General features: G+C 34.4%; 1 protein-coding gene across 4 annotated transcripts in view; it reads left to right on the forward strand.

Moving 5' to 3' along the window:
* The window catches only part of CDK17 (cyclin dependent kinase 17), a 108,782-nt gene extending 86,036 nt beyond the window's left edge, over positions 1-22,746 (forward strand). For 3 of the 4 annotated variants that reach the window (XM_019446499.2, XM_019446501.2, XM_053895416.1), the window contains 12 exons: positions 5,581-5,637; positions 6,664-6,778; positions 7,751-7,845; positions 8,084-8,146; positions 9,131-9,254; positions 13,893-14,013; positions 14,611-14,708; positions 15,336-15,441; positions 17,967-18,009; positions 19,013-19,103; positions 20,409-20,486; positions 21,013-22,746. In XM_019446499.2, the coding sequence (XP_019302044.1) occupies positions 5,581-5,637; positions 6,664-6,778; positions 7,751-7,845; positions 8,084-8,146; positions 9,131-9,254; positions 13,893-14,013; positions 14,611-14,708; positions 15,336-15,441; positions 17,967-18,009; positions 19,013-19,103; positions 20,409-20,486; positions 21,013-21,050 (1,029 nt within the window). In that variant the 3' untranslated portion in view covers positions 21,051-22,746. Of the gene's footprint in view, positions 1-5,580; positions 5,638-6,663; positions 6,779-7,750; positions 7,846-8,083; positions 8,147-9,130; positions 9,255-13,892; positions 14,014-14,610; positions 14,709-15,335; positions 15,442-17,966; positions 18,010-19,012; positions 19,104-20,408; positions 20,487-20,658 lie in introns of all 4 variants that reach the window. The other variant, XM_019446498.2, reaches the window with a different exon arrangement.
* Positions 22,747-26,032: the final 3,286 nt, after the last annotated feature.

The raw sequence follows: 26,032 nt of genomic DNA on the forward strand, positions 1-26,032 counted from the left end.
CACATTTAGACTAAAGATATGATTTAATCACAACATAATTCTTAAAGCTATTCTTTAAGAGCTATCTTTTTCAGTATACGTGAAATTAAAGAAAACAGTGCCCTCTAATGAATGTTAAGTGATGGAATTTTTATTATGGTTGAGTGTTCCTACTCATCTTCCTTGGTTTTTGATCTAAAATGGCTTATAGATTTCGGTAAATCATGCCAGCTCTATTTGGTTTCTACTAATGCAGCCTTTTCATTATTCATCTACTTTGCTAAAGCATGATTTCTTTTGAAGTATATTAGAAAATTATTCTTCAGTACCCTAGGTTTATGTATGAAAGGGAAGGGTTAGGGAATGGATGGAAAGGAGATGGGAAAAGAAGCTATTCTTCACATGTGTTAGAGCTCATGTTTCCATGGATAATATACTCGTTAAAAAATATATTTTCAAGATAAAATATAAAATTTTAACCTTGTCTTTCTAAAAGTATAAAACTTTTCTCATATTCAATAGCAATGTATAACAAATAGAGTAGTAAAAATAATATAAACCCTTGTTTGAGTAGGAATTAAGGAGCAAATCACAATTCATTTCTGAAGAAAGACATACAATAGGGCTAATTGGTTTTCTTTAAATTCATGGTCATCAGTCTCAAATGAACCCTCAGTATTGCTTGGCTGCTCTATACTGCCTTTCTCTGGTTTACTCTTCCCGTCACTCTACGCAGATGATTTCAAAGAAGAGAGAAGCTGTTTATCAGAAACCTCCTCATTTTTTGAATAACAAGTGTGCAAATCTGTCTACACCTCTACTCATTCTATTCTTTCCTTCTTTTAATATAGAGGAGTTTTCCTTCGTATCCCATCTGCTTGAGATGCTTTAGAATATTTGTAATTGCTGAGGCCCCTGGGTGGCTCACTTGGTTGAGCATATATATGACTATTGATTTTGGCTCAGGTCGTGATCCCAAGGGTTGTGAGATTGAGCCCTGTGTCGGGCTCTGTGTGGAGCATGGAGTCTGCTTGATATTTTTTCTCAATCTCTCTCTCTCTCTCTCTCTCTCTCTCTCTCTACCTCCCTCTCCCTACCTCCCTCTCCCTACCTCCCTCTCTCCCTCTCTATCTCTCTCTCCCTGCCCTCCCCACTGCTCGTCCTCTCTCCCAAAAAAATAAAATTACCATCTCTATACACACACATATTCAGTCTCCCTCTCTTAACTGCATTCTTTCTATTTTTATTTTAGAGTGGTTTTAGACTTATAGAAAAATTTAAAAGGTAATCTAAAGAGTTCCCATATACCACATACCTAGTTACCACTATTATTAACATTTTACATTACTGTAGTGTGTTTGTCACAACCAAGGAAACCAACATTTGGTACATTACTATTAACTCCACACTTTTTTCATATTTCCCCAGTTTTCAGCTAATGTCCTTTCTTTGTCCCCATTTCCTATCTAGGACACCACATTACATTTAGTTGTCATATCTCATATTAAGGGTATTGGTTATTGGATTGGTGAAGTGTTGCTTAATACTCATTTATGGTTGATTAGAAATGGATGTTCTAACTCAACATTTTGTTAAACATTAGATTAGTGGAAATCCCATATGCCAATAGTCATGATGCATTAGAGCATTGATGTACTTAGAATGATGGCATGCCCAGTGGAAATTTGTGAGACTGTTATGTGCAGTTTTAGTAGATTGAAAGTCTGTATATGAAAATTTGCCTCATTATACTGAAATTGTAGGTTTTACACATTTACAGAATCTGTTCCTAACAATGAGTTGGATTCCTCATTCATGGCTTTAGCAATATGTAGCTTATATAGTCCTTTCTTTTTTATTTCTAATAATAGGTGAGGAAATAGGGTATCAAGTCCTGATGTCTCTCAGAAATAATAAATATATTATGCAGTGTGAAAGTTAGGTTCAAAATCCACTCAAAATTTAACTTACCATTGGCATATTATGTACACAATTAAGATACTATCCATACTGATGGTAACAGCAATTTTTGTAAGAAAACTACCAAATAGAATAGAGGTTCTCAATCCCTTTTCTGCCCCCCATATTTCTGTCAGTAACATCAACTCCGTAATTGTTACAAGGAAGGAAATGGGTGTTTGAAAAAATCTCCCTTTGTCCCCAGTGTTTCTTATATATATGTTCACTTTTAGGATGACATCTATAAAACTTTTGCATATACTTCACTTGTTTTTAAGTTCAGACTATATTGCTAGCATGTTAAGACATCTTAAGGACAGCACTTGTAATGAGTACTAGGTGTTATATGTAAGTGATGAGTCACTGAATTCTACACCTGAAATCAATATTAGTTAACTAACTAAATTTAAATTAAAAATTGAAACTGAAGAAAAAAAGACATCTTTACAACTGTGATACAGTGATTATGTTGGCAGACCCAGAGTAATCCAGAAATTTCCCATAATGCTCAAATACCACTTCCAGGTTACAGTGAATTATAGGAAGGCTTTTGCAACTTATAGTTCATCTTGGATTTACAAAAATTTTTCATGTGCTTATGCTAAGAGTCATCTGAACAGGAATTTGGGGCTGCCAAAAAGCCAGGTATTCCCTTGAAACAATGAAGTAACAGAAAAAAATATCTTTATTTGTTTGGAAAGTAGAATTAAGGAGGTTTTTATATGTTATTAAAATATGAAACTTACTGTTCCATTTCTTTAGCTATTTTTTTTTCTTTACAAAACTTGGAAAATAATCTAATGATGGAACTCAGTCTAGATTGTGAACTCATGAAAGCAGGAATAATTTCTGTCGTCTTCACTATATCCCCAGTACCTAGCATTGTACTTGGTAAATGTTGAATAAATGAGCTTTGTCCTTTGTCCTCTGAATAATTTCTGTAGGAGAGCATGTCAACAAGCTAGTCATTATATCTATTGTTAATCTTGTCATGTTCAGCAGATAAAAATGCAAGCAAAATTTTCTAAAAATTCCATTTAAAGATTCAGTAACTAATATTTAAATGTAATTAGTAAAGCCTGGGTTGGAAATTATTAAAATGGGCAATGAGGTAAAAACACTTTACTCCGGCATATAATTCACTAGTATAACTGTGCCTTTTGTCTGAATTCTCTGCCAGCCTGCATGATGAAATTCAGTAATGCTCTTTATCTTATAGATTGATTATTCAAATTTAAATTCAACTTCATAGCGTAATTATAGTCTAGTATTTACCTCCTTTTTAAAAAGTAGACTTTCAGCATATGTTAATGATCTCACTGAATGTCATTCTCTGACAAATGACTTTGCTTTTATTAATATTTGATCATCTCTTAGTTTATTTCTTATATACTTTATAGGATATAATAATCTCAGTAACATTTTCATTTTTATAGTCTTGAATTTGTAGTCCACTTATATACTTTTTAAAGCAAATGTCCACATTTTTGTCATAGCCACTGGACCATTGGACCAAAGTATGTCTGATGTTTTTAGAGAATGCTAGTATTTTAATATAAAAGAATGAATAAAAAAATTTCCCAACTCCTAATAAGAAAAAGTTTCTGTCTTGCAGTCATATTTTTCTTTGTGGTTCTCATTATTATAGATGGTATTTTTATTTTTCTCAGAGACATTCATTGTTTTATTTTTGCTGTTTTCCATTTATCATCAATATGGTTTTTTCCCCTTCATTAAAGATATGACACAAGACTTAAAATTCATGGCAAAAGTGCAGTAGTTCCTATTTGTGAGTTTAATGAATTCTAGAGATAGGTGTAAGAAAATAAATACATTCCACCATAGTTTATGTGACGCTGGCAGTTAGCATTTTTTCAGAGGTGTTAAGATCATATCTTAAATAGGCTATAAATAAAACATAACATATGCTAAAAGAGTATTCAGGATCAGGTTCACATGTACCAGGTAGTGGGCTCTTTGCCACATTCTCCCTATTAAAGCTAAAAACTGTATTTGTATTCAGAAAGTGTTACAGTTTTACTGTTTTATTCTGCAAGTTATTGATAATAGGAAGCAAGGACTTAATATCTCTGAGTCATATGCAAGACAATACAGGCATGGATGGTGTATGATGGTTCCAGAATCTCATTTTTTAAATAACATTTTTTGAAAATACCACATAAAAAGTCTTAAAGAGTGCAAAAAGAAGTTTTGCAGTCATCCATTAATACCACCTGTGAACAAAGTTTTAATTAGTTTAGCAAAATTGAATTAAGTACTTTGGACATAAAGTTTTTCTAGTCTTTTAACTTTATATAAATCATAACAAAAGGACAAAAACAGTGTTAATGTTTATTGTTTTAAAAACAATAAAATTTTTTAAAAAGATGAAAATCTCTTTGAGGGACCTCTTGCTATTTTTGGCCGTTCAGCTTTGGGCAGTTTACCCCTACTGTTCAGAATGGTAAGTGAGGTTAAGTCAGACCATCAAGTATCATTTTTGCTTTATTCAGCACCTCTGGAGAAATTGCATATTTGAACCTCCAGAATTGGACTAAATATTTCCTTTCACTGGCTACTCATTTAAGGGCATTAACACCATTCTAGGTGAGAAGCAAACCTTTAGATTATTGCCTTTTTCACTAACTAGAAGGGGTACTAGAAAGCAATTTTAAGAAAATTTTTATTCTCTCTTGTTAACTTTTTCTGTTTTTGCTCTGTCAATCCCTGAGTTTTCATCTCTGTATATTTTGCCTTTTTTCTTAAATCTTTTGTTTTGTTTTGTTTTTAGTCTTTAAATATTTAGTTTCCTTTACATATTTGGGTGTATTCCATCTACCTCATTTATTGACTCCGTACAAAAGTGAGGCAAACAAGTTCAGGGTTTAAAAGCGATGGTTTAAAAGAACTCACTTTTAAAGACTTTTGATGGAGTGCAGGGTGTTGGGTTTAGACTTACTGCTTCTGGATTAGTTTCCTGATCTATGACGGAGTGTGACTTGCAGTTTGCCTTTTTCATTACATTTGGTTAGAAAACCTGAAACAAATAGAATTTTGTTGTTTGCAGGCCTTCCTAGGGAACTTGAAGATTGATGAATGAAAATGTGTCAGAAAATTACTTACTTTGCAATTTTGTTTAAAAAAAAATCATGTAGTTGTCTTTTATAAAAATCTTAGTATCTTAAAATGCCTGTGGTATCTTAAAATCTCAGGGTCTTAAAATAAAACAAAACTTTTCACAGCAGAATGTTAACCATCTATATAAAAAGATGGTTTGGCAGTTTTAATTGTGAACTTTGATGTTTTTGAACCTTTGAATATTCCAACATCGGGTATATTTTAAAACTTGACAGATGTTCAACAATTTACTTATAGTCAGATTTTTCTATTTTAAGACACTCTTTAAAGAAGGAAAGTTTCAGAAATTGAGGAAGGGGGCGCCTGCTGTTTCAGTGGTAGAGCATGTGACTCTTGATCTTGGGGTCATGAGTTGAAGCCCCATGTTAGGTGTGGAGCTTACCTTAAAAAATAGAAATAAAAATAAAGTGCACCTCAAAAAAAAGAATAACATTTAAAAAAGATACTTAGGAAGAAATGAATTGAAATTTCAGGAATACTAAATTTATAATTGTTTGCTTTCAGTCAGAAATTGGGTTTGGAAAAATGGAAACCTATATCAAATTGGAAAAACTTGGAGAGGTAAGTACATACTTATCTCAAAAATATAAGACATGTTCATTATCTAAACTCCACAATTAGTCCACAGTTTTTACCAACCTTGAAAAAAAAGATGTAAGCACCGATGTCTAAAAGATTATATGTTGTACTGAAAAGGCAACAGAATGTTAGAAGGAAAAAAACCTTCCATTCTTGAACTTATGCCATCAGTTTGAAAGGAAATGAGTATTTTTTATAGCTTGTAATTTTTTATTGCAGCATAAGATGTTGTGCTCTCTTGGTAACAAAATAGGCATCTATTTGTTTTGCTGTCTGTACTGTGATGTGGGAAAATTGCAGGAGTTCAGACCTGCGAAGAATCAAAATATTATCTCTAAAGATGAAGACACATGTCATTGAAGGTTAAGGAAATTTGGGGCTAATAAGACTTTGATTTTCTTGAATTTGGTACTAGTGTTGACTAAGTTTGAAGTGGTCTTCCTCCCAGGGTGAGAAAGGGCAAGCCAGAAATAATGGAATTAGCTAATCAGGAAGCCTTAAGAGAGTTTGAGGGCTATGATAGAAGAAATCCATAGAATATATTTGTTCTTTAAGGGAGAGTGAATGTATAAAAATTCTGGTAAGTCTGAGAACCAATAAAATTTTTCTAATTTAACAATGTGTTAGTACATTTTCAGTTTTCAGTTAATATGCTGTTAATTGCCTCCAGTCCACATACCATTACACGTAGAGTGCCTTGGATTCTGAAGCTACTGATCCAGTTGTTAATCTATACAAAGTACAAAAAGTAAATTAAATATTCTCTGTATGTTTTCATATTTTGAGGCACTCCATAGGGTTATAAGAATATGGAGGCTCTGCAGATAGTAGTGAAAGTCCTCTTAGCTATAAAAAAACAACCAATACTAATCATTGTAGAGTTTTCCCCACAAAATGGACTTTAACATACGCTTACAAATTAGGAATTTAATTAGGTCTCTTTATTGTATAGATTCTATAGATAGACTCTTACGATATTTTGATGTCTTTCCAAAATATATTTTATAGGGTACATATGCAACAGTATATAAAGGAAGAAGTAAATTGACAGAGAATTTGGTGGCGTTAAAAGAGATCCGGTTGGAACATGAAGAAGGTGCACCCTGCACAGCTATAAGAGAAGGTAAAATTTGATCTTTGTGAACAAAATGTATAAGGGAGTTTACATAGAATTTATATAGGTTTAAAACCAAAGCTGCATACTAAGAGTTCATTTTTTATAAGTAAAAAGAGCTCAGATAACAGAAATAGTAGATGACTGGGAGATATATTTAGACCTTAAAAAAGCTGATATTTAATAAAGGCAAATTATTTAACATAATTATATTATTGTATAGCTTATAGTGAAATACTGTGAAGTCATTAAAAATTATGGTCATAGGTAAATATTTGACATTGGGAAATGTTATATACTATCTATGGGAAAAAGCAACTATAAATTAGTATATACCGAATGTAAATAGTATGATACCATTTTTTTTAAAAAGGTTAATTATCTAGGGGGGCCTGGGTGGGTCGGTTAAGCTTCCAACTCTTGGTTTCAGCTCGGGTCACGATCTCATGGTTTGTGAGGTCGAACCCTGCGTTGGGCTCTGCACTGACAGCATGGAGCCTGCTTGGGATTCTCTCTGCCCCTCCCCTGCTCGTGTGCATGGTCTTGCTCTCACGCTCTCTCTCTCTCAATAAATAAACATTCAAAGAAAAAAAAGTAAAAAAAGTTCTGTATCTTTAAAAAAATAATCCAGAAAATGGCTTGAGGAAACCGATTAGCAATTTGGAAGGAAAACAACTGGTACCTTCAACTATATCTAGATCTTAGAAGTCTCAGTAAGTTAGTATTTGAGAAAAAAACAGTTATGGAGAATATTATTGTAATATGGAGGACAATTTTAAATATTAAAAATATCACACTCAAAACCATAAAAGAAAAGAAAAAACTGAGTTCTATGAAAATTTGTACTACAGGTCCTCTTGGTGAATTATTGTTTTACACTTAAGAGAATCTTAAACTCAATCAGTTCATGTGTTTATACTTCAGGTTTTTATAGTCTGGCTACTGCAGACTGAATAATTGACTTTCTTTTCTGTTTTCCAGTTTCACTATTAAAGGATCTAAAACATGCAAATATAGTAACCTTACATGACATTGTTCACACAGATAAATCTTTGACTCTGGTATTTGAATATCTGGTAAGCATTTAACAAAAATTCAGTATTTACTTTTGCTGTAATAAAACATAGGAAATTGAGTGTTTTAACAGCTCCAGGGCATTATTGTTTAATTATCAGTATTTAATTAAATTATGTGTTGTACATTCAATATCTTTACTCAAAAAAAAAACACTTTTAAAAATTAAATACTATTAAGTAAATCATTCATGCCTTCTGGGAAGTATGTGTCACATAGTAAAGCACTATATTTTTTTAGGATAAAGATCTAAAACAGTACATGGATGACTGTGGAAACATCATGAGTATGCACAATGTAAAGGTATGCTTTAGTGTGTCATTTTAAGTTTTGTTTAAATAGCCCTTCGATTTTCCAAACATAGAAAGTAACAGGAATATATAGAAATCATAATTTTAGAGTTTTCAAAACATAAATATGTAGTGTGTGGAGACTGCTGCTTGGAATTTCTTTGGGCTGTTTTTCCCCTCCTGCATTGACTTATTCTTGATGTTCTAATGCTGTGTTTTCTACCTACAAGTAAACCAAGGGTATATTCTTAGATCCTCTGAACTTGAGACTCTTCTTTGTCAACGCCAGAGAATTGAAGACCTTCTGTGTTCCACATCCTTTTTTCCACCAAAATCTAGGAATTGCTTTTTTCAGACAATCATTCAGAGCTCTACTGTGCTAATTCCCTTTTCTGAATCATAGCAGATTTTGAAGGCTGAGTAGGAGGTGCAGAAAGTAAAGTACCCAGAGGGTGGGTGATAGAAGCTGGTTTAGGTTATTTTTATAGCACGTAATTTGCCAGGGCTATGCAGCACCATTCTCTCTGACACCTCAGAATTTTTATACAACCACCAATTCCATTGCCTTCTTTTAAAGACACTGTCCCAGATCAGGTATTTTTGGTGGATGGGTAGAGGTTGGTTAGTTGTTTTGCCAGAATATCATAATCAACCAATAAGGCTTAGTAGGCCTGTAAGCTTATGAGGATATATTTTATATATATTTTTTATTTTAAATCATTTTCTATAACAAATGGACGATTACTATGGGGACAAAGCTTCATTCCACTTTATTTTTAATATTTATTTTCGTAGAAATTGTCAGACTGGAAAATAGATGCTTCAAATAGAATAATAAATTATAAAATTCAGAAAACTACATAAGGAAAGGCTTTGTACTTAAGGATGCGTTTTTTTTCTTTGACTATTCTAAGCCTGTTTTTTGTTTACCATAGCATGCTTACCAAAGTATATCTTATTATTTGTAAGACTAATTTCTGTTTATTTGTTTCTGTAGCTGTTTTTGTACCAAATTCTACGTGGTTTGGCATATTGCCACAGAAGAAAGGTATTGCACCGAGACTTGAAACCACAGAACCTACTCATTAATGAAAAAGGAGAATTAAAGCTAGCAGATTTTGGTATGGAATATATGAGATATTTATAAATAGTTCTATCTAGGTGGTTAAATTTATAAGAACAACTGTTGACACTGTGTGATTGCTTTTATGTGAGTTTGGAAATTTTCTCTGTAGCCCACGGAATAAGATATTTGACAAAACTTAGGTGGGTGAGTTATGTTCACGAATGCTAAAAGGCCTGGGTTCTCAGGTGTGGACCCATCCTGAGACCCTTCCAGGGCATCTCCAAAAGTATCCATCATCAAAATCATATTGTTACTTGCCTTTTCCACTGTGTCAGTATTTGCAGTGATAATCTAAAAGCAGTAAGGAGTAGAGCTGCTAATGCCTTCGTTTAAATCAAGGCAGTGGCACCTGATTGTACTTACTAGTCATTGTGTTCTTCACCAGTATACGCTTGTAGGAGAAAAGTGTCAATTCTATATAAAAAGGTGTTTGATGAAGCAGTAAAATTTATTAACTTTATTAAATCTCCAACTTTACATGTCTTTGTAGTATTTTATGTGATGAAATGAGAAGTATACATAAAACATGTTTGTTGTATGTGGAAATACTGTATCTCAAGGAATAGTGCTTGTGTGACTATTTGAATGCAAACTGAACTAACCCTTTTTTTCAAGGAACACCATTTTTACTTGAGAAAAATGACTGACAAAGTATGGGCGCTCAGACTTATATATTTGGCAGGTGTTTTCTTTGAAATGAAGTGAGCCTATCGTATTTCTTGCCAATGGGAAGGTTTGAGTTTTAAAGCAAAAATTAGATGTTGGAAATTTGGACCTGCCACATTGAGCTTGATATTTTTCTGATACTTAAAGTCTTTATTGCTGATGAGATCAGTGGTGACATTAAGAAATATTTTTTGATATGCTAAAGAAATATGTAAATATTTGGAATATCTGTATAACTTAGGGAATCAATATATTCCAGATGACTAGTACTTACACGATGTTATAGAATCATGCCTGGGTAAAAAGATCCACTTATAGTGGAAGACAGACCAATGAATTTTAATGTAACAAGAGTATGAGAAGTTTACTAATATGATTTCAGTTACCATCTAATCTTTAAGAAACTAAATCTGATTCAGTATCGAAGAATATGCAGTTTTCAGAAAGGCTATTTAAATGTTCTTCCTCTTCTCAACTTCATTTCTGTGTGAGATCTGGTTGTCTTCATATACTTCAAACAAAGCAACATATCACAACAGATTGAATATAAAAGCAGATGTGAGCATCTAAGAGTCTTCTTTTAAAATAGACTACAGGGGCTCGTGGGTGGCTCAGTTGGTTAAACATCCAACTTCGACTCAGGTCATGATCTCACGGCTCATGGGTTCAAGGCCAGCGTCAGGTTCTGTGCTGACAGCTCAGAGCCTGGAGCCTGCTTTAGATTCTGTGTCTCCCTCTCTCTCTGCCCCTTCCCTACTCTCATTTTGTCTCAAAAATAAACATTTAAAAAGTTTAAAATAGACTACAAAAATATAAAACAAGGCCATTTGTACTAATTTTTACTTTCCTGTAGAAAAAGATCTTTTTCATAAAAATTCATGTTTAATATCTAATGAATGGTGTTTTTAAATGAATACGTTTTAAATTTTCTCAGTTTTTCTAACATGGCAAATACCAATAAATATAATCTATATAAATAAAAGCTCTTTGGGTCTTCAATAATTTTGAATTATAATAAAAAGAGTCCTGAGACTAAAGAGTTTAAATGCCACTTCTGAAAAAGGGTTCTTTAATATGCCTGTCACCATGACTTTGTACTTATTTATCTGCTTATTAACTAATTATTGCTTAAATAATAGCTGTTTATCTCTCTCTGTTTAGCTAATCAGTTTTAATGAAATTACATACGCTTTATGCTTCTAGGAAGTAAACTTTGTTATATTAGAGAAACTTTGTATAGTAGCTTTCTTTTTTTGATTTTTGATTTTTTTTTTTAATATTCTACATTTTGAGAGTTTCAGTACTCTAATAGAATTTGGTTTTAAAAATCCAGTGCAAGGGCGCAGGGGTGGCTCAGTTAGGCATCTGACTTCAGCTCAGGTCATGATCTCACAGTTTGTGAGTTCGAGCCCCATGTGAGGCTCTGTGCTGACAGCTCAGAGCCTGGAGTCTGCTTCAGATTCCTTGTCCCTCTCTCTCTGCCCCTCCCCTGCTTGTGCTCTGTCTCTCTCTCAAAAATAAATAAACATTAAAAAAATTTTAAAAAAAAGTAATAAAAAGCCAATGCAGTTTTCATAATTAGCATTTATCATTTTTCATAAGTGATTATAGATAGTAGTTTTACTTTTGGAGTATTGCATTAAATTTGACAATTTTAAGTCTCTCAAGTATTGCTTTGTTAACAAAAGATTAAAAATTCACTAAGTGGTGAGTTTGTTCAGGAAATTCCTATGCTTTTACTCATTTAACACTTTGTTGTTTGTTTGAAAGTAGATTGGTATTTGTTTTTACTTCCTTAAAAAGGAAATGGGTAGGTCACATGTGTTTAAATAAGAAATTACAAATTATTCGTATATGCTCACATAGATTATATAGTCTCGGGCACAGTTTTGTTGTTGCTTTCCTTATAATTGTTATTTTCTCTCTCTTTCATTCTTTTTTTGGCCAAAGTGCATTTACTGCTCCTTGTTCCTTAATCCCAAAATGAATAGCAGTGATAGAGAAACCCTGCTTGGCTATTATAAATGCAAAAAAAAAAAAAAAAAAATGGCAAAGGCCATCAAAAACTTACTTTTTGGGGAGAGTGCTTTAAATTTTGCTTCTAACAAAGCAGACCAAGTAAATTATATCTTTTCACAGGTCAGTAAGAAATTCTGATTATTCCATGAGGTAGTACAGTCAATTTTGTCTCTGCTTTTAGTTACTTATTTTTTGTTGGTCAAGCAGTAAATATACTTCAGGACTGCAAGTGAGGGAGGGTCATACAACTTTGAGTATTGTTTTGTTTTTGTTTTTTTAATTTATTTAATGTTTATTATTTTTGAGAGAGAGACAGAGTGTGAGTGGAGGAGGGGCAGAGAACGAAAAGGAGACACAGAATCTGAAACAGGCTCCAGGCTCTGAGCTGTCAGCACAGAGCCTGACACAGGGCTTGAACTCAGGAATGGCGACATCATGACCTGAGCCAAAGTCAGATGCTTAGCTGTGACTGAGCCACCCAGGCGCCCCGAGTATTTTTTTGTAAATTGTTTGTGATCTCTATGAAAATTCTATCCCTTTTCCTGTGATGGATGAAATTCAGGTGTAGAAAGTACTAATACAGACAAACATTTCATTAGTAATAGAAAATGGCTTGTATAATTATATCATATCACAGTTAACTTGGTTTGGAAGAGATGATTTCATTTCATGCCACTACTGAAATTCTAATTGTGAACCAGGAGACTATTTGAACAAGCACCCCAGTTCAGAATTCTCTCAGGAGCAGGAGAGTAAGGTATTGAGGAAACTATAACTTGCAGTTGCTTTGATGCTATACATACAGGATATAGAATAAACAAACTTGTAGCCCTGTCCTTGGCCCCTAAATAACCCACTATGAATATCAGGAAGGGAAATTAGAAAGTTGCCCCCATCTTGCTAATTACAAAGTTGGTAGGAAAATTATTTGTTGAACTTACTTTACAAAGCTGGATTGGTAGAATAAGACTGGTAATTAAATAAGATAGTGTCAACATTGTTCCAATTACACCCTTTAGCTGTTGTACTAAACAAAAATAGTATGAGTGCTGCCTAATTATTAAAATTTCTACTTTTATTTGAGTGACTTTATCTAGTTTACTCAAGTGTTGAATTCCTTTTGTTTGAATTCCATTTTTCTTATTTAATGTTTTAATCGAATATATAAAGTTATACATAAATGAGTTGTTTGAAATAAACTATATGTTAGAATGAGTTTATATTTCTTCAGCTATCTTTTAAAGTTGCTTCTTAAAGTTATTAGAATTTGGAGGCTTAGAGAAGTAAAAACAACTCTCATGCCAGTGGCTCAAGGGATAAAGTTGTGAACTCTTGCCTTTGTTTCTCAATAATCAGTGAATTCCACTTTAAATTGGAAAGGAATGACATTTACATTAGTTAATAATCTAATACATTAATAATATCCAAAGGCAGCGTGGTCCATCTTACTTAAAACTGTCCTTATATATAACTTAAGGTACACAGCAGCAGTGTAATTTATTCCAAGAAAACGAAGGTTGGTACAGCAAATGAAAATTGGACTTGGGTTTAAAAAAGTAACAAAAGTCTAAAAGGTAAAACTGTTTATCTCTGTGTCATTGACCTGTTTTGCATTCATTTTAAGTTCAGCTTGGAAATAATTTTGGCATCATGATTCATAGAAGAAAAGTATCTTAAGTTTAGATTAACCCATCAGATTATCAGATGCCTTCACATTCATAAAAGCAAGCATAGGCTCTGATTGTGGAATTGTTATTAATTACAAAAGGATTTGCCGACCCAAGACTATTCACACTCAAGAAAAATTCTTAAAACTGATTTTGTTAAATTTCAAGAAACTACAGAGTAGCAGCTATCTTGGACATCCTTGTGACTGGAGTCATGGTGAGGCTATGGGCTGGGGAATCTGTTACAGCCATTTCTTAATTGTCTTCTTTTCCCTGTGAAGGGCTAGCCAGAGCCAAGTCAGTTCCCACAAAGACCTACTCAAATGAAGTCGTCACACTGTGGTACCGGCCGCCTGATGTGCTTCTTGGTTCCTCAGAGTACTCAACACAGATTGACATGTGGTAAATATATGCACATGTTATTGCCATTTATAATTTTGAAAGAATATAGCCATTGGTACAGGGCATACTGATAGATATCTGACTTATAAGAGGATATTATTTTAAAGAGCCACAATATAAGCAACAATTAAAGAGTTCTAACACATGAGGGGTGCCTGGGTGGCTCAGTCAGTTAAACACCTGACTTTGATTTCGGCTCAGGTCATGATCTCATGGTTTTATCTGTCTCTCAGATAAAAAAACAACAACAAAAAACCCATCTCTGATCATTTGTTTCTCCCTATCTCTGCTACCTGCTACCTAAGACATAATAAGCATTCAGTCACTATTAGCTATTGTTAGTGTTATTCTTCAAGGGACGTGCAGAGGAGAGTTGGACATTTTAAGGGTCATGGAGCAATGGATACAGCAAGATGGAAGTTGAGACAAATAAGATAAATGTTAACAAATCAGTTGGAGCTGAAAAAAATCTGTGCAGGAGGTTTTCCATCAGGCTAATACAAAATTCTCCAGAAAGGCAATCTTAAGGAAAAGATAATTGTGCTTCTTAATATGTAAATGGATTGATTGCTCATTTTTTTATGATATATTTTAAAGGGGTGTTGGTTGCATTTTCTTTGAAATGGCTTCTGGAAGACCTCTATTTCCAGGATCAACTGTGGAAGATGAACTGCACTTAATTTTCCGACTGCTAGGTAATAGAAATATTTTCCCAGTAATTTGTTACCTGCAATTGACTAGCTGGATAAGACTACATATTTTAAAATGTGGTACTGAGACTAACAAATAGCTGTTACAAAAATTATAATTAGTTGGGGTGCCTGGCTGTCTCAGTGTAGGATTTGTGACCCTTGATATCCAGGTAAGGAGTTGGAGCCCCACAATGAGTGTAGAGGTTACTTAAAAGCTTAAGAAAACCACTACTGATTAAAATAAAAAAAGAATTATAATTAGCATAATTATAAAGATAGAGGCTTCTAGGTAACTTCTTTTCATTTACTGAGTTCTGCCTTTGCAATAAAAATTTTGTGGAAGAACAGAGAAAATTATTACTGAAAATTGACCTTTGGCGTATTATTAGGAAATATTTGTAGGTTAGATGTCATTTAGGTGGCATCATTTTTATGGCATCATTGCATAGTCCAAAAAAAGGTCCATATGTGTTTACTGTTTCTGTCATTTTGCTTTCAGATGAAATAGTCAAATCATCTACTAAATATACAGTGTTCTTTAAGACACTTTCTCATTTGTCCTTATTTATATATATTTGCGTATATATACATTTTTATATATTTATAAATACTGTTTTTTTTTAAATTCAGGAACACCATCTCAGGAAACTTGGCCGGGTGTTTCTTCAAATGATGAGTTCAAGAACTACAACTTTCCAAAATACAAACCACAGCCTCTCATTAACCATGCACCCAGGTATTTTTTCTTTTTCTTTTTTCTTTTGTTTTTAGTGTTTATTTGAGAGAGAGAGAGAGAGAGAGAGAGAGAGAGAGAGAGAGAGACCAGGCGTTGAGTAGGGGAGGGGCAAAGAGAGAGGGAGACACAGAATCCAGACCGACTGAGCCACCTAGGCACTCCTCTTTTTCTTTATGTTAAAGGGTGGAAAACCCACATGATTCTTTCCATTCTCTTGAAGCATTAGCCACAGATGGGTTTAGGAAAAAATACATATAATACATACAGTTCTTAAATATTTTAGAATCTAATTTAATTGAATTTCTTCCTCCCTTGTGTCAGATTAATTTTATAATTCAGAGATCAAGATATGTAAATCACAGAATTGAGCTATAAATAAAATGAATATTAAAGCAACTGTATTAGAATTCTAGAGTTTATGTAGGTTATTTCATTTCTCAGAAAGAAGACATTGGTTAATGTCTTTTTCAATACCATGAAGACCATGATGAAACTTCTGTTTTGCTTTGTATGGGATTATTCTATATTTACTTACAAAAATCTAAGGAAGTGTTATAAGTAAAATCTTGACTCGGACACAAGATGACCTGTCAGTATTTGGCCAATGTTAATGACCTAATTTGTATTTGAGGAATGTAAACTCTTTCTGACCCCTCATATCCTAAATGTTGGCCATTTCATTAAAATTTCTTGTCAGATCTATCCCCAGATCCATTTAAAACCCCCATTAAAATGTCAGTCAGAAATTTTTATTTATGGAATTATTAAATTTTCAGTATGTAGCAGAGAATAACCCCTTTGACTATATTTTTTCATCTTTCCTTAGAAAAATCAAAGAGTACACCCAGGTACCAAATAAGGTCAATGTCTATTTTAATCAAAGCCATTCTCATTGCTGACAGTATAACATACTTGCTCTAATTCCATTTGTTCTCAAGCTAGAGAGAGTAGAAAAACAAATTCAGATACCAAAAATATTTTTAAAGTACTTATGTGAATTGATGTTCTTATTGTTACTATAGCAACTAATAACATTCTAAGTAGACTTTCTTAGGAAGAATAATATGTGCGGGGCTTTTTGTGTGTGTCTCTTCCTTCTGAGTAGCATAAATCCTATTTTTGTCACTTATACGTTGCTTCTATTGTAATGTCCAGTGCAGAAAGTTGAAGCTCTTCTTTAAAGCAGGTTCTCCATGACCTTAACCCCTAGTTTGTGCCCAAGGAGCTCTGGATATCTGTCAGAATGGCAAACTACAAAGGATTAGAAGAGTCTGGAGAATGTCTAGGCCATAGCATCCATGGAACCCACTAAGAGCACTTGGGGAAAATATATTGCCAGTGAAAGGCAGTGCAGAATAGAACCTATGGTTTCTGATCAAGAGATTATCCCATTAAGATAGTCCCCAAACCCTCTACTGCTCATTATATGAATATCATCACTATAATTATCTGTCTTTATCGACGGCTTCATTGGTTTTGTAGCTCTAATTTTTTTTTTATTTTTCATTTATTGATTTAAGTTTTTATTTAAATTCCAGTAAAAATATAGGGTAATACTGGTTTCAAGCATAGAATTTAGTGATTAATCATGTACATACAACACCCAGTGCTCATCACAACAGGTTCCCTCCTTAATGGTCCATTCCCCAACTACCTCCCCACCAGCAACCCTCAGTTTGTTCTCTATAGTTAAGAGTCTCTTAGGGTTTGCCTCCCTTAGTTTTTTTTCTCTTCACCTATGTTCACCTGTTTTGTTTCTTAAATTCTACATGTGTAGCTCTAATTTTTAATTAAGTTTTATGATGTTATTAAGGCAGTTGAACTTTATAGGGGTGCCTGGGTGGCTTAGTTGGTTCAGCGTCCCAACTCTGGATTTCAGCTCAGGTCACCATCTCACGATTCTTGAGTTCAAGTCCCACATTGGGCTCTACGCTGACAGAATGGTGCCTGCTTGGGATTCTCTCTCCGTCTCTCCCTGATTCACAGGTGTTTTCTCCCTCGCACTCTGTCTCAAAAAAATAAATTGAACTTCGTAGCTTCTAGTACCTAGTTCTTAGTAGACTGTTGTGTAAAAATATGTCGAATGAGTCATCTGTGTTTATTGTGAACCACAGTGACACATTTTGGGGTCACTTGTTTCTTTTTTCACCTATATAATAAGAAAATGATGCTGTTGTAGCTTGCCTTTCGTAGAACACTATGAAAATGATACACTTTACTTAAGCTTTCCTGATAATAGAGATTACTTTGAGACAGAATAGTGCTTTTTAAAAAAAACTTTAGTAATCTGATTTGTTCTTCATTATGGAAAATTTGAATTGGAACCTAGTTTTTTATATTTTCTTCTTCAACAAGTGGCAAGATAAGTCTTAAGTGTAGCACTTTTGAGTCTTTTGAAAGCAAAAAGAGTGGTTATTGTAGAGCACTTAATGTTTGCAGATTAAAACACTTGGAAAATAGTTTTATTTGAAAAGTTACTGTCAGCTAAGATAAAAGAATAAATTGCCACTTTTTTGTTGTTTTAGGTTAGACTCTGAAGGAATCGAGCTGATAACAAAATTTCTTCAGGTAAGTTACATCTTTGTAATTGTTAAGCCTCAGTTTCTGCATCTGTAGAATGGGATCAGGAATACCTCCCTTAAATATCTGTCATGACCATTAAATAAGATTATTTATGGTAGTATCTGGCATGCTTAAATCATATGCTTAGATATAATAATAATAATAATAATAATAATAATAAAAAATAATGGTTTCACCTTATGTGTCTGGGTCTCTTGTGCCCTAGAATGGTCTGAGGTTGTCACCTTCTGGCATCAAAACTATGTCAAGGGCATGTTGTCTGTAATTTATGTTCTCTTTCTTTTCCTTATACTTACTGCCTTACAGGCTGCTGCACCTACAAATACCATTCATATCTTCTATTCAAAGCAGGAAGAAGAGAGAGGATAAGGGTGTCAGCCATAATAGTCCTCTTGTATCTGGAAAGCAAAGGCTTTTCCAGAAACCCCTGCAAGGCTTCTTCATAAGTCTCGTTGGCCAGAACATTAATTGTAAGAGAGGGTGGGAATTGGGGAGCAAGATTATCATAATTAGCCTAAACTTAGAATAGTCATGGTTCACGTTGATCTGTTGGACTTGGAAGCATGGACACCTTAGACAAATTTAGGTTATCTCATCAAGGAACAAAGGGAAATGGGTATCCAGTAGGTAATTTAATAATATCTGTCATAAAAGTATTGGGCATATTTCCAATGATACTTTGGTGTTCATGAGGAAAAGTAACACCAAAGGTCGGGTATTTTAATTTTTCATCACTTAAGAAAATACGGGAAGTCTAAGTTTTTATAAAAGTGAAGATTTAACTTCATCTTGGAAATTTGGAACTAGATAAATTCATTACTACATAATCGCAGTAGTACTCACATTAGAGTATATCTGATGTAATCCAAGTTGGTTCTTAAAAAACAGTCATTGTATTAAATCATCTTATTAGCTCTACATGCTAATCTACCTCCCCTCATGATGTTTAGAGAAAAAGTTAATGAAGCAGTTCTTTGCTTTTTCACAGTATGAATCTAAGAAAAGGGTTTCAGCAGAAGAGGCCATGAAGCATGTGTACTTTCGAAGTCTGGGACCAAGAATACATACTTTACCTGAAAGTAAGAGAAATTCTAAAGTCCCCATCTCCCATTTTCATTTGTCCAGGGTAGGAGACTGGGTGGTAAATTAGGGGTTTGGGAAGAGATTGTTGGTTTTTAAGCCTAAAATTTTAACTATTTTTGTAAGTACATCAGAATTCCTTGAAGGGAAGTCTATGTCTTCTTTGCCTATGTTTTAATTTATTTCTTTTAACACTGAGCACATTGCCACTGCTTTGTAAGAAATCAATAGTACTTAGACATGGGTTATTAATCTTACTGGACTTAAATTGGAAAATGCCATCTGATGATAGACATTGTCATTAGGCCCAATCTAGATTTCTTCGATTCAGAGTTTCTAAAAATGGATTTCAGGCAAAGAGTAATGGAGCAAAACATACGATTGTTTCCTTGTGAAAGTAGATTTCATTTTCAAGATATAAAGATGATTTTTCTTTGCTGTGGTCACTCTAACTTTACTATCCTCGTGACAGTGGTGAGCATATTGTTAGTCACTAAAAGAGCTGATTTCTCATGCCTGAGGTGACCGCTTCATCTTACTTATAAGATCCTTTTTAAAAATTACCTCAACATTTTGCTTTAAAACTGAGTAAGGTGAATGGAGAATTAGAATATTTAGGAACTGAGATTTGCTGTTTGGAATCAAGAATCCTTAAGACTTTTAACTTAGAGCTTACTGGATATTTTTTAATGAAAGACTACCTCTCTGGCAGAGATCGGAAATGAGAAAGAGATTGGAAAAAGAAAGATTGGAAATGAAAAGAGAATTACAAGTGTTTTTAAGATGATACTTACATTTCATTGTTAATATCAGGCAATTATGGTTGGCAATTTGAGGTAGGCAATTATGGTTATACAAACCTATTTCTTATTTTTCTCTGAAAATCTGAAGATAGTCTGAGGCCCTGGTACCTTCATGCCATCATAAGAAGACAGATAAAGGCAGAGAGAATAAAAACCAAGTAGTGCCTTTTGATTAGGTCTCCTCAACCCCAGTAGGTCCTAGAAATAGACAGTGTATATTCTCTGTATGTACATACTCGAAGAGAAACATACAGTGGAAGTGTGACTCAAAGCAGAATTGTGGGGGAAAAGTTCTGAGGGGAGATTATTTTGTTGGTTTTTTACTCAAAACATTGGGACAAAGGGGAAAAATAGTTCAGCAAGGCTGTAACCTTGTGAATGTAGCATAAATGTTTCATGTTGAATCAGTATACATTTTTAAACAATTCTGTCGATAGCTGGATTATATTTGTTTTAATAATGTCAGACCTTTACCTGATAGTTTTTGTCTGTGCATTTTAGGTGTATCAATATTCAGTTTGAAAGAGATTCAGTTGCAAAAGGACCCGGGTTTTCGAAATTCTTCTTATCCAGAGACAGGTGTGTTTGTCATAAACCATTTCACGTGTCGATCATGAAATTTTGCGTGGAACTAAGTTTTTGGTTTATAAATTGATCAGTAAAATTATTGATGTAAAAACCAATGTACAGTGCATTCCACAACTGTATGTTTAGCATTGCACGTACTCACTTTTCTGTATGATGTGGGCAGCTCAGTAATTCTTCAGAGAGAAATCTGACTCAGTCAAGTCAGGGATCCTGAAAGCTGCAGATGGCACAAAGACCTTTTACAAGTGGCCTGGCTTGATCACTGCACACGCCATTCCTGGTACCTGAGGCAGAAGACACATCTTATGCTTCCCTAGTCATCAGGTTCATCACTTCGAAGCATAGAAGCTGTAGACTGACCCCATCAACAAAAGGGTCATTTCAGACAGTGCTGATCACTCTTACGTGGAAGATTAGTTTTTGCTGGTGGGAACATTAGCTTCCTAGAGTCACCAAATACTGTATGTGGGATAAAACTGAACCTTGAACTGCCTCATAAAATGACTTTATATTTTAGGACATGGGAAGAACAGAAGACAGAGCATGCTCTTTTAAGTCTGATAACATGGTTTCAAGCCCAGCCCCCAGCCTTTCTTATCAATCAAGGACTCAGATCTGAAGGCAATTATTTCTTTTGGTGGACTTGGAATCTCCGTTTGTCTACACTGTCCTCTTCACAGTGGAGTCTTTTTATTTCAGACCTACAGATTGTTTTTATATTTGTTGTCACAGTGTGACAATTTTTTTGTACAGTTGGTTTTAAGGTCTTCTCTGCCATTAGAGCCAGTAGGTTACAGCTATTGATGTAACTGTAGCTGCAATTTTTGTGCAGGACTGAGAAACACAGTGCATTATTTATTGCGGAATCATTGCTGCTAAATAACTACTGTCTGTTTATTTAACACAACAGTTAAATGCCTGAAGAAGTTGCAGTGGCTTTATTAGATGTGAATGCATCTGTTTCTCCCCACGAATTGTTTTACTGCTGCATTTCTTGTTTGTTTTTAGAATTAAACTGCAGTGTTTCCTGGAATGTAAGTTTAGCTTTGCTTAACAGTAAAATAAGTGAGCCATCTTGAACACTCTAAGTTCATGCTGTATAATCTTTCATTGAACATCAGCAAATAGAGTAGCTAAAAAATTGATGAGTACATCATGTTTAGGAAAGCATGTGATGCAGAGGTTGATTCAAGCAAGTGAATACCTGACATGGGGATCTCACATTAGATACCAGTAATTTAAAGCACCAAAATTATTTATTTTTACCTTGCCTCATTTTAGAAATATTTACTGCATATTATTGGATATGTGTATACTAATACACTTACCTATTTTACATTGTGCTTTAATTTAGTTAAAACTAAACCATACAAGTCCAGTGAAATATGTGAGGTCTTGTTTTCATTTTAAATACAGTTCTTTTATTAGAAAGGATGATACTTTTGGGGGGAGCCATTTATTTCATTTGGGGGCTGTCTATATGCGTGTGTTTTAATAACATTCACTTGGAATCAGCTAAAAGCTGTAATATGTCTTTGAAATGAGCCATGATAAATACAAATGATAGAAAGGAGAACTGAGGATTGTTTTAAAGCATTGTAGGTATTAATGTGTTTATCAGAGATAGTAAATATTACAGTTTCAATTATGCATCTCTTTGAACATCATAAACACGCCTTGGTGTTGGTAAGTGTTTTAAGCATTTGTGTTAACTTTTAAGGACTATTTGTTTAGTGCATCTTACAAACTACAAATCTTAATTGGTATATTTTGAAATGGTCATGTAAATTTTTGGCTTATATATCATGAAAATAATCATAACTTAATTTTTTTCCTGATATTCACTGTAAAACATTCAGGGGTCCTACCATTTCTGTTCAGGAAATCTTGTAGTTTATTGTTATTTAACAGTATTAAGTGAATTTTTGTATATTTCATTTTAACTTTATTTGTGAATAGTGATTGTGGCATGTTTGGGTGTTATTTTAATATTTCATGAGACAGAAATTTTAATTTTTAAAAAAAATTTTCTGGAAGAAACAGATTCATGTGTAATGGTGAATATTGGACCACTACTGCTTTTCACATTTGTAAATTGGTTTTATGTTAAACCCTGTAGCCTAACAAACTGCTGTTATTTCTAACTGACAGACATGTATTAATATTGTACTTTGAAGGTTATAAATATTATGTGGAAATTCCTCCATTTTGTTTTGAAATTTATAATAACAAGATCTTCATGTTGTTAAAATGTGGTTTTGTTGAGTCACCGTTCTTTCTGGGGGAAGAAGGCTGTGCAGAACGGGATCATTTTCCTTTATGGGTTTCATTTTTAAGAGAATGAAGTCTCACTGCGTCAGTAATGATATTTAATTTATATTTGTGCTGGCCGTTCATTTAGTAATCTCTACCATAATTTTATAGGATAGCACCCTTCAATTATAAAGTTGTCACATTTTTCATTTTATAGGTTACAAAAATGTTTTGCAAATTTTATGTATTTATCCATAAGTTTGATATTCTTGCAGATAAAACATGAAAAAATATATCCAGTAGTTATATAAAATTCTTCTTCCTAGGAAGTCCTAGGGATGTTTCTTCATTTTATTAAGGAATTTGGTATTTTTTTTTGATACTTGAGCACCACCATTCAGATCCTGAAAACTTTGCAATGAAGAGAATTGAAATGTAGAGATTTTGAACCTTGAACACTTATGATTCATCTTAAACTGACATGGTTTTAAAGGTAAGAGAGGATGCGTTTTTGTTTTCCTTCCAAATGATGCTATTGATGCTATTAACACACATTGAATATGTCACTCTAGGTGTGTAGAAGTCGTTCCATTCTATCTGGTGCTTTATTATATTTGAAAGACTACTTGTTAACATGTTATAATAATTTGTCGTTTGGGCCCAGGACAATTCATGAGGTTGAGGCTGGTTTTTTTTGCTTCTGTTTTTACTATTTTTTTTTTATCTTGCCATTTTTTTTACCCATTGTAAGTATACAATTTGGTGGCATTGATTAGAGTATTGTACAGCATTTACACTGTCTTTTTCCATAATTTTTCATCTCTCCAAATAGAAATTCTATACCCATTAAGAACAACCACCCCATTTCCCCCTCCCCACAGCCCCCCGTAACCTTTAATGTGTAGGCATAACTCATTTTACTGCACTGCACTTTATTGCGCTTTGCAGATACTGTGTTTTTCTTAATGAATTGAAGGTTTGTCGTAACCCTGCATTGAGCAAGTCTGTGGGCGCCCTTTTTCCAACTGCATTTGCTCACTCCATGTCTCTGTGCTACATTTGGTAATTCTTGTAATATTTCAAGTTTTATTATTATATTTATTATGGTGATTTGCGATTAGTGATCCTTGATATTACCATTGTAATTGTTTTGGGGTGTCACAAATCACACCCATGTAAGACAGTGAACTTAATAAATGATAAATGTTGTGTGTTCCGACTGCTCCACCAACAGGCTGTTCCCCCATCTCTCTCCCTCTCCTCAGGCTTCCCTATTCCCTGAGACACAACAGTACAGAAATTAGGACAATTAATTACCCTACAGTGGCCTCTAAGTGTTCAAGTGAAAGAAAAGTCACATTTCTGAGTTTAAATCAAAAGCTTTGAAATGATTTAAGCTTAATCAGGAAGGCATGTCAAAAGCCAGCATAGGCTGAAAGCTAGGCCTCTTGGTCCAGTTAGCCAAGTTGTGAATGCAAAGGAACAGCTCTTGAAGGGCATTAATAGAGCTACTCCAGTGAACGCATAAATGATGAGAAAGTGAAACAGCCTTATTGCTGATGTGGAGAAAGTTTTATTGGTCTGGGTAGAAGATCAAATCAGCCACGGCATTCCCTCAAACCAAAGCTTAATCCAGAACAAAGTCCTAACTCTCTTCAATTCTGTGAAGGCTGAAAAAGGTGAAGAAGCTGCAGAAGAACAATTTGAAGCTAAGGGAGGTTGGTTCATGAGGTTTAAGAAAAGAAGCTGTCTCCATAACGTAAAAGTGCAAGATGAAGCAGCAGGTGCCGATGTAGAAGCGGCAGCAAGTTATCCAGAAGAACTAGCAAGGTAATTAATGGGGGTGGCTGTGTTAAACAGATTTTCAATGTAGGCACAGCAGCCTTCTCTTGGAAGAAGATGCCATCTAGGACTCTCCTGGCTAGAAAGGACAAGTAGTAGTGCTTGGCTTCAAAGCTTCAAAAGATAGGTTGACTCTCTTATTAGAGACTAATGCAGCTGATGACTTTAAGTTGAAGCCGTGCTCATTGACCATACGGAAAACCATAGGGCCCTTAAGAATTAGGCAAAATCTGTTCTCCCTATGTTCTGTCAGTGGAACAACAGAGCCTGGATGACATCATATCTGTTTACAGCATGATCTGAATATTTTAAGCCTGTTTAGAAAAAAATTTTTCAAGATGTTCTTGTTCATTGAAAATGCACCTGGTCACCCAAGGGCTCTGATGGAGATATACAACCAAGGTAAATCTTGTTTTCTTGCCTCTTAACATCAGTTCTGCAGCCCATGGATCAAGGAGTAATTTGGGCTTTCAGGTCTTACTCCTTAAAAATACATTTTGTAAGTCTATAGCTGCCATAGATAGTGATTCTGATGGATTTGGCCAAAATAAATGGAAAACCTTCTGGAAAAGATTCACCATTCTAGGTGTCATTAAGAACATGTGTGTGATTCATGGGAGGGGTCAAAATATCAACAGGAGTTTGGCAGAAGCTGATTCCAAAACTTCAGTGGAGGAGGCAGCTGCAAATATGGAAATAGCAAGACAACTAGAACTAGAAATGGAGCCTGAAGATGTGACTGAATTGCTGCAGTTTCATGATAAAATTTTAATGATGGGAAGTTACTTCTTGTGGATGAACAAAGGAAGCAATTTCTTGAGATGGAATATACTCCTAGTGAAGATGCTGTGAGGATTGTTGAAATGACACCGAAAGATTTAGAATATCACATAAACTTAGTTGATAAAACAGTATCAGGGTTTAAGATGACTCCAGCTTTGACAGAAGTTCTGTGGGTAAAATTCTATCAAACGACATGAAAGGAAGAGACCCCATCGTTTCAGTAGACTCTGTTGTTGTCTTATTTTAAGAAATCGCCACAGTCTAAAAAAAGGGCAGGGAGGGGGGCACCTGGATGGCACAGTCGGTTAAGTGTCTGACTTCAGCTCAGGTCATGATCTCACAGTCCGTGAGTTCAAGCCCTGCATCGGGCTCTGTGCTGACAGCTCGTAGCCTGGAGCCTGCTTCAGATTCTGTGTCTCCCTCTCTCTCTGCCCCTCCCCTACTCACGGTGTGTCTGTCTCTCTCTCTCAAAAATAAATAAAAATTAAAAAAAAAAAAAAAGTCACCACAGTCTCCCCCCTGCCTTTAGCAACCACCACCCTGATCAATCAGGAGCCATCAACATTCGGGCAGGACCCTCCACTGGTGAAATGACTATGACACACTGAAAGTTCACTCAGATGCTGGTTAGCAGTTTTTTAGCAATAAAGTATTTTTTA

This window comes from Panthera pardus, unplaced genomic scaffold (assembly GCF_024362965.1).
Source record: "Panthera pardus isolate Hobbes unplaced genomic scaffold, ASM2436296v1 HiC_scaffold_6, whole genome shotgun sequence".
NCBI lineage: Eukaryota > Metazoa > Chordata > Mammalia > Carnivora > Felidae > Panthera > Panthera pardus.